Source organism: Pteropus alecto, unplaced genomic scaffold (assembly GCF_000325575.1).
Source record: "Pteropus alecto unplaced genomic scaffold, ASM32557v1 scaffold21, whole genome shotgun sequence".
Taxonomy (NCBI): Eukaryota; Metazoa; Chordata; class Mammalia; order Chiroptera; family Pteropodidae; genus Pteropus; species Pteropus alecto.
The window spans coordinates 28,557,260-28,565,154 of NW_006436282.1; the positions used below are offsets into that span (position 1 = coordinate 28,557,260).

General features: G+C 52.0%; 1 protein-coding gene across 1 annotated transcript in view; it reads right to left on the reverse strand.

Annotated features, from left to right (window-relative positions):
- The window catches only part of DOCK4 (dedicator of cytokinesis 4), a 194,114-nt gene that overhangs the window by 175,817 nt on the left and 10,402 nt on the right, over positions 1-7,895 (reverse strand). The window contains exons 4-5 of the mRNA XM_025046816.1: positions 7,415-7,563; positions 3,219-3,303 (exon numbers count right to left, since the gene is read on the reverse strand). Of these exons, the coding sequence (XP_024902584.1) occupies positions 3,219-3,303; positions 7,415-7,563 (234 nt within the window). The remainder of the gene's footprint in view (positions 1-3,218; positions 3,304-7,414; positions 7,564-7,895) is intronic.

Consider the following 7,895-nt stretch of genomic DNA (forward strand, 5'->3'; position numbering starts at 1 on the left):
CTTTGTCAGACGTTTAGCAGCTTTCTCTAGCCTCTGACTAAAGACATCTCTCCCCAGCCCTGCCCACAGCATCCCCAACTGAGACAACCAAAAATGTCTGCAGACACTGCCAAATACATCTCCTGGGGGAAAAAACTGCCTGTTTGAAAACCACTGGTCTACCCATTAAGGATCACGAAACACGCAGGGGACATAACCTTATAAAATCAAGAAAGACTCCTGAGAAGATGCTCCACGTGCACAGGTAACCGGAGAATCCAGCTACTAAGGTCGACTTCTCGCAGAAGGACTGGGTCTGGCCTCTGGCAATAAACCAGACCTTCCGAACAGACAAATGTTAACACTGTGGCATTGACCAGTTAGGCCGACACTGGGTGAGAACGATCTGCTAACAGGGCTATGGAAACTTACGGGGAGACTTTTTATTAATGATGCGATAAGGATTTACTGAGGTGGTAACACTTGGGCTTCAAATGTGAAGAGACCTGGCAATAATTGAACTTCCTCTTTTGGGCATTTTACCTCCATGCTGTGGTCCTCGATCCATGAGGAATAATGAATCACCACAAGGACAACAGCATGGGGAAGTCACACAGTCAGTCCCTTTTCTGCTGCCCGGGGAGAAAGCGCCGTCCATGCCCCAGACGCCCTGAGCGATCCAGGCCAGCATGCAGACAGGAACGCGAAGCGGCCTTGAAGAACAGGACTCGTCCTTCTCAAGCTGACAATCACTTGGGGTTTTCTCGGGCTGTTTTCTTTGCTTTAGAAACAGTAAAATGCAACCACTCCTGAGGAGAAATTACATTTTCATATAAAATCGCAATGTTTTATCTTCCTCATCTGTAAAACGAGGACTGTCACGGCTAATTAATGGCCGTTCTCTCCCACCAACAGTGGTCATTGCCAATCGATCACAGCCCGGAGGAGGCCCCTGCCCTGAATCGCATCAACATGGCGCTCCTGGCAGCCACCACTAACAAAGTGGGATGGTGAGCGATACAATCAATTTGCCATCCCACGTGACAGTAAGTGAAAAGAACAGAGATACCTTTGCCGGCACATAAAGTCGGACTACGGGAAATAAAAGGTATTTGTGGCAGACGTTTTTAGTTGCTTGTCAAATATTTGACATCCCCACCTAAATATGGGGATGGGACTACATTCTGGCCAATGAAATACAAGCGCAAGTGTCGTGTGAAATTTCCAAGAAGGTTCATTAAAGTGGATGAATCACTGAGAGGAAGCTTTCTCCCTCCTACTGCTGGAGAGCAGATGCAATGGCTAGAGCTCCGGCAGCCAAATTGTACTTTGAAGTATTCTAGATAATGGAAGCCACACACTGCATAGCAAAAAAAATCAAACTGTATCCACTTCTGACACCACGAAACCACAAAAAAGCCCAGAACGTCCTACTTTTGGACGTGCATATTGTGAGAGAGAAATTTCGAGCACATCTAGGCTTCTATGACTTATTTATTTCATTGAACACAGCTAGATCTAATTTTCAGGTTTAGCATATGAGGTGTCAGGTACTCTTGCCACCTTGCCTGTATAATAAGAATAAAATAATGAGAAAGAAACTGAAATCGACTGGATGCTCAGGTGCTCTATAAACATCATTTGTCAAGGAAAGGCTTTCTACATGCATTTCTTATTTAATCATCATAGAAAAAAAAACATGGTAAGAATTGCTTTCCCATTTAACAGATGAAGAGCTGAGGCTCTGGGAGATAAGGGGTAAGTCCAAGATCACAGACCTGGTAACAGGAAGCGATGGAAGTAGAATCTCGTGGCTCTGATCTCCACCCATGGTCTTTCCAGAACCCCATTAGGATCTAAAAGACAGCAAGTGCTAAGTGCCAAGCACTGCGCAGGGCGATCTAGGGCCTAACAGAGGAAGTATAAGATGCAGTGCGCCCTCTGAAGCTAAAGAAACTTCAAAGGGAGTGAGAGATTTTTAAGAAGCGAGCAGCCTCAACAAGAGAGATGTCCCACGAGAGGATGTGACTGACGAAGGAGCTGTACAGGTTTGTGATAAAAACCAAGCGGCAGTGAGGGCGCTAACGTGGAGCGCTCCCGCCTCACCGCTCCGTCCTGCCCTGCACGGCAGGCCCTGAGCTGCCTCCCAGCGGGCGGCCGAGACTCTGCTCAGCACCGCGGCCGGATGGCGTGCAGCGTGCACTGTCACGCTCGAGGCACTCGGGCTAGAGGAGACCCTCCCCAGGAACGAAATTTATTTCAACTGACATAATGAAGTGTAGACAATCTGGACAGATCGATGCTTCAGGGAAGAACTGACAGCCGTATGAAGAATCGACAGGAGCCTCGATGACGATTTTCCCCGACATTTTTCAGGTACGGATGATCGACCTCAGGTCACGAAGAGCCCACTACTCTATAAAACACCAGAGGCTTGCAAGCTGCCCAAAGGGAGGCAGGGTCTTCTGAAAAAGAGCTACTGCCCTCCACAGGTGCTCCTCCCAGGAACACAGGGCAGGACGCAGCAGCACCTGATCCAGGTAAACCCCCCCTGGGGGAGGGGCCTTGGAAAGCCCTGCCCAACCGTCTTCTCAGATTTCGGGTTTAAGAGGGTTTGGTTGATATTAAGAGATTACATAAATATTATATAACCCTTAAGGCGACAAGACTAAGTATGAGGTTGATGGGACCAGACTTGGAAAACTGAGATGCCAAGCAAACAACGGGGCTTTAAGCGGCCACGAGTCACAGGTGGTGCCGCAGTAGGCGGTACCATCAGGTGTCAGGCTAACTCACAGGCTTCGGCACTTAGGGATGGACTGGGGCCTGGGAGGGGCGGGGCGAGGCCAGTGGGGGACCAAGGAGACACTTTCGGAAGTCTGGGCGTGTGCTGATGATGGGGGCGGGGAGGGCGAGCAAGGGCTGGTACCGTCAGTCACGGCAGTGGAGATGCGCGACTTGAAACCACGTCGCCAGACTAGGCGAGAAGCACAAAGATCTGCGAACGAACTTAGAGCTTGCTTGGGCTTTCTTCCCAGCGCCTGGGGCGGGGGGGCTCGGTGGAGGGCATCATGTCATCCCGAGAGAGGTCGGCTTTCTCAGCTCTGTGCCCAGGGCCTGGTCACCTCAGCTCTCAGTTCTCCTCACTCCTAATTCAATCTGGAATGCCCCGTTCTCACGAAATCAAGCGAGTATGCAAAGCGCCTCGGAAACCGTGAGCCGAGGCCACCTGTACCCACCAGGCGGTAGAGCTCGGTGATGCTGACGTCCTCGGGGTCCACCACCACGTACTCTTTCCTGGGCACCAGGTCCAGCCCTAGTTGTCTAGAAGACAAATTGCAAAACTTTAGGAGAAAAGACATCTTTCCGGAATATATTAAAATTAACCTTTTTTTTTTCTTTTTTAAACTACATCACCTTGAAATTAGACGTATCAGCCCCCATGCTTTCCTCACCCATATTTTTTACCTTGTATGACTTGTTACCACGGGGGGTGGAGGGGGGCGGGGCGGGTCAGCCAATGTAACAAGGCTGGGCATGGGCATGAGCCGGGAAACAGAAGGTGACAAGGGCAGGCAAATCAGGGGGGATGGACGGGCACTCTCAGTGGGGTGCCCCTGCCCTTGGGGGCCTCGATGTCATATGGTGCGGAGCCTTGAACACTATTATCACAGAACTATTACCACAGAAACCCTTCCACACTGGAGTGGGGTAGAAATTAGAGCTAGACGTAATTTTGTTCTAGAAGTTGGAGTTGCAGAGAAGGAGGTCTGGGCATTAGGATTTGACCCGAGTTAGGTCCAGGGCTGACTCATTTCTGATCGGAGTCTGTGGCAATGTGCGTGGCTGCCATTCCCTCTGGGGCTGGTCGCTAGGAGAAACCCGTTAAGGCAGCGGAAAGAGGCTGGGGCAGCACATCCCTAGGCCTGGCCTGGCACAATGGTTTAGAGTCAGGTTTCATCATGGCCGACACGTGGCCCGCTGTGCTGAGCACTGTAAGGCTGTCTCTAGCCTCCGAGATCAAGCATAGTAACTGACTGGTGTCTCACCAGGCGCAGAGCCAAACCCGACCCAAGAACAACTAATCCATGGACAGGACAGTAGCTGATGAGTGTCTGGTGTAAAATGCTCAGTCTAAACAGGGGTGAATAACAGATACTGGCTAACAGACAGTCCTCCTGTGAGAATTTGAATCTGGAGCTCCAGAGAGCAACAATGTGTGACAACAGGAAGAAAAGACACGTAAAGAGTAGCTGGTCCGCCTCACTGGCAGCAGAGGTTCCGGAGGTGTGGGGTCCAGAACTGTCCTGGCCTTTGGGGCCCCCGGACCCTGAAATCTGTAAGTGTCCTTCTGTCCTAAAACTCTGATTGTTCGGCTGCTGGCTTCCTGGCTCCCGCTGTGCGGAGAGAGTTTTATCTGTTTCTATTTCCTGTTTCTATTTGGTTTTGTCGATTCCTAGGTCTGTCCTTAGGATGAACCTCCCACGGCCTGAGGTTTCACGGAACGGCATCAGGCCAGTGCTCTAAAAACAAGGAGAAATGAGGCCGGCAGAAGGACAAGCTGGAAGGACAGCACACAGGATGGAGAAGCCAGTGGGGGAAGGCAGGGGAGGGTCACGTTTTATACCAGCTGTCACCAAACTGCTCTGGGAAATTGGGAAAGAGGAACTGATTCTCCGTCCCACACCCTCTTAGCAAGAAAGTCAAAGGACATCACAGGACATGGGGAACAGAAACAGGTGCCATTACTTTAACTCTGGTTCCAGGCGTCGGGGAGAGAGCGCGTCTTTAGACGTCCCCGTTAGGGAATGAGATGATTGACACGTCCTCCCCCTGAGCTTTCACTGCCTGGAGGCTTCGCTTGGTCACTCTACGGTCTGACATACGACGTGAGACTGACCACGTTTTTAACCTACGTTCATCCACAGAGCTACAGGCTGATGAATAATTTTGCAGGACAGTTTGATCTAGTTTAATATGCAAGAGAATAATCTGAAATTGCTTTCCACTTAGCATTATTCAATCAGAAAACTAATTTATACTTAAAGGAATAAGGTGAACGCGTGGCCTGTATGCCGTAAGTCATTTTTCTACAAGTGGTCAAAGAAATTCAAAGAAAACAGAATGAGACCAGAAAATTCATGAATTTGAGGATGATCTAAATAAATTCTACTGCTCATTTTCATGCACCAGTGTTTCCCCAGCTTATTATAAATTAGCCATGGAACTGCCTGAAGTACACGCTGGAATTCACTGGCGTAAACTGAGGCGTGACTTGGTCACAAGCCCTGTCTCTCCTCCTTTCCCTTTCGTTCTGTTATTAGCTTCTCTCCGAAAGCCGAAAAAGTACCATCTTCTTGCCTGCTCTATATCTCTAAGCTATTTTTTTGTTGTGTTTGTTTGTTTGTTTGTTTGTTTAACAGGTATTTGGTTGGTTTTCCGGCATTGATCAGATATGCTGGTTCTGGTAGCTTACAAGTGTAGCTGGGTCATTAGCTAATGCAGACGGATGTTTGCTGTGACAGGCTAATGGGCCTCGGGAAAGCGTCGATGCTCAGAGCAACTGGTACCGTGGCCAGGAGAACTTGTGTGACTCGGGAGTCATTTTCCCCTTTCCGTCAGGGTGGGGAGAAGCGGACCTCCTCGTCCCCGAATCTGCTCTTGTCTGCGGGGGCTGCCGTGCTATCTCCGATGGCTGGGGCTCAAAGACGTCAGGAAGAGACCCCACGGGTGCTCCCCAACACAGAGATAACGTGCTCTTCCTGGAGGCGGCACGGCGCTGTCTTTGGGGGCGGGGGCTGCGCACCTCGAAAACCCTGAACGTGACCGTGTGGAAGATGCTCGGACTAATGTTATCAAATACGCAGCCTTGTTAAGTAAACTTGAGACAGAAGGGAAAGCCCTTCATGATAAACGAGTGTCCTTGAATTCAGTACTGTAGTATTTGTAATTAAACATGTCTTCTCTGTAATTTCAAGGCTCTGACAGGGTCCAAGAGACCAGACTTGGGAAGGGGAAGGCTGGGGCTGGTGAAGGGAGTGAAGGGGGCAATCTGGGGGCCAAGGACGAGCCTGGGTGGAAATGCAGTGTGTACTTTCACAGCTCGCCCACTTGTTTACCTTGTTAAAGCCCCAGACTTATAAGTGGTTAACCATTCATCCCACACCGGGATACACTTGAATGTGAGGCACCGGGCAGAGAAGCATCTCAGCTGGCAAGTCACGTTTTTAAAAACACTTGGCCTGCAGAAGAACACCACCTCTGCTGGGGTCAAGTTTTTGTTTAAGTCTGTATTTCTAGAGAGGTATCAAAAGGCAAGGCGGTCAGCGTTTATGTGTGCCTGCGTGCGGGTGCAACGCCCCATGCGGGGTACAACGCCTTGCAGGACGTGTGTGCCTGCGTGCGGGTAGCGGTCAGTGTTTATGTGTGCCTGCGTGCGGGTGCAACGCCTTGCAGGACGTGTGTGCCTGCGTGCGGGTGTGACGCCTCGGCAGGAACCAAAGCTGGCTTCTGATAAAGCACCTTCCCAGGCGAGGGGGGCGGCTCTCCACTTTCTCGTCGGTTTTTCCAGATTCAGTGACAGGCAGATTCATCTGTGGTAGACCTCTCCTGTCTGCTTCTCTTTTATTCTGTCCCTCTAAGATCCGGTGATGGTCCAAAGAGCAAACGGAGATTTGGGGAGAGGAAAGGCAAGGAGGGTACAGCCACAGACGATCCTGAGGGACCTTTTAACTTCTTTAAACTTCAGCCGAGCCAAGCTTAGGACGAGGGTAGAAGCTGGCTCGCTCCGACTGCTCGCCCGCATGTTAACAGTCACACTCAGCATATCAGCCCCGATCGGAGCTTTAGGCAATCAGATTCACTATTTATCTCGGCAGTTCCTTTAGATTAGTCATTTACAGGTTTATTTTAAAGTAAATCTTGGTCAAGAGCTGCATTTTATCAAGTTCTGCCGAGCAGCCCCTCAAGGAGGCTACTGCACACACACAGGACGACCCCGGCAGCGGGAGGGCCCGGCCGTGCACCTGCGCTGTCACCAGGGCTGTGGCCTGAGCGACTCCTCCAGATGACACTGGCGACTGGTGACCACGACACGGAGGTGGCACACAGTAGAAGGGAACGCACAGGTCAAACCTAAAGGCTATTTGAAAACACCTGTTTCTGTAGAAGACGTAGCTCACTGATGCCTGTGAATGCATCATACTCTGGGACGTGCCCACCATCAGACCAGAGGCCGCCAGCGGGCGAACAACGCCCCGCTGCCCACAGCAGCCAGGGGCTGGGGTGCTCCCTCCATCACGACAGTCTGCACTGAACCCCCGAGAGGACCGCGGAACAGCCTGCGCGTGTCACCCGCGGTAACGCCACACCAGGCTCGTGTCCGCGTCACCTGGCCGTGCCCGGCCCCCAGGGCCCCGCGGTGGGCGGTACTCACTCGTTGCCCCAGTCGAGGCGGGCAGTGATGTGGCGCTTCACGTCCTTCGTGCGGTCGTGAGTCAGGTGGCCCAGCAGCACCTGCCGCCGCAGGTCCAGGACCTCGTTCATGATGTGCCACAGCCGGTGGAAGAGGTCGCCCTCGTTCCTCTAGGAAACACGCAAACGCGAGACCCGGCCTCAGTCCCCATGCTGAGCTGCGGGGTAACGACGCAGGGTAGGGAGGGGTGCGTCCTGCTCACCCTCCGTGCGCTGGCCACTCTGGGGACAGACTCTTCGTTAACAGACTAACCCTCCCCTCGCGTCTGCAGACACAGTCACCGCTCTGCAGGCTTCTGCCCAGTTCAGGACGCTGCCCAAGAAACCAGCTGCGCTTCCCAGACAGCGCTGTGCTCCCGTCCCCACTGCGCCTCCAGCGGGAAGGTCAGCTCCAGCCAGATTCCAGCGCCCCTCCAGGCTCTGCTGGACGCCCCCCACCCCCC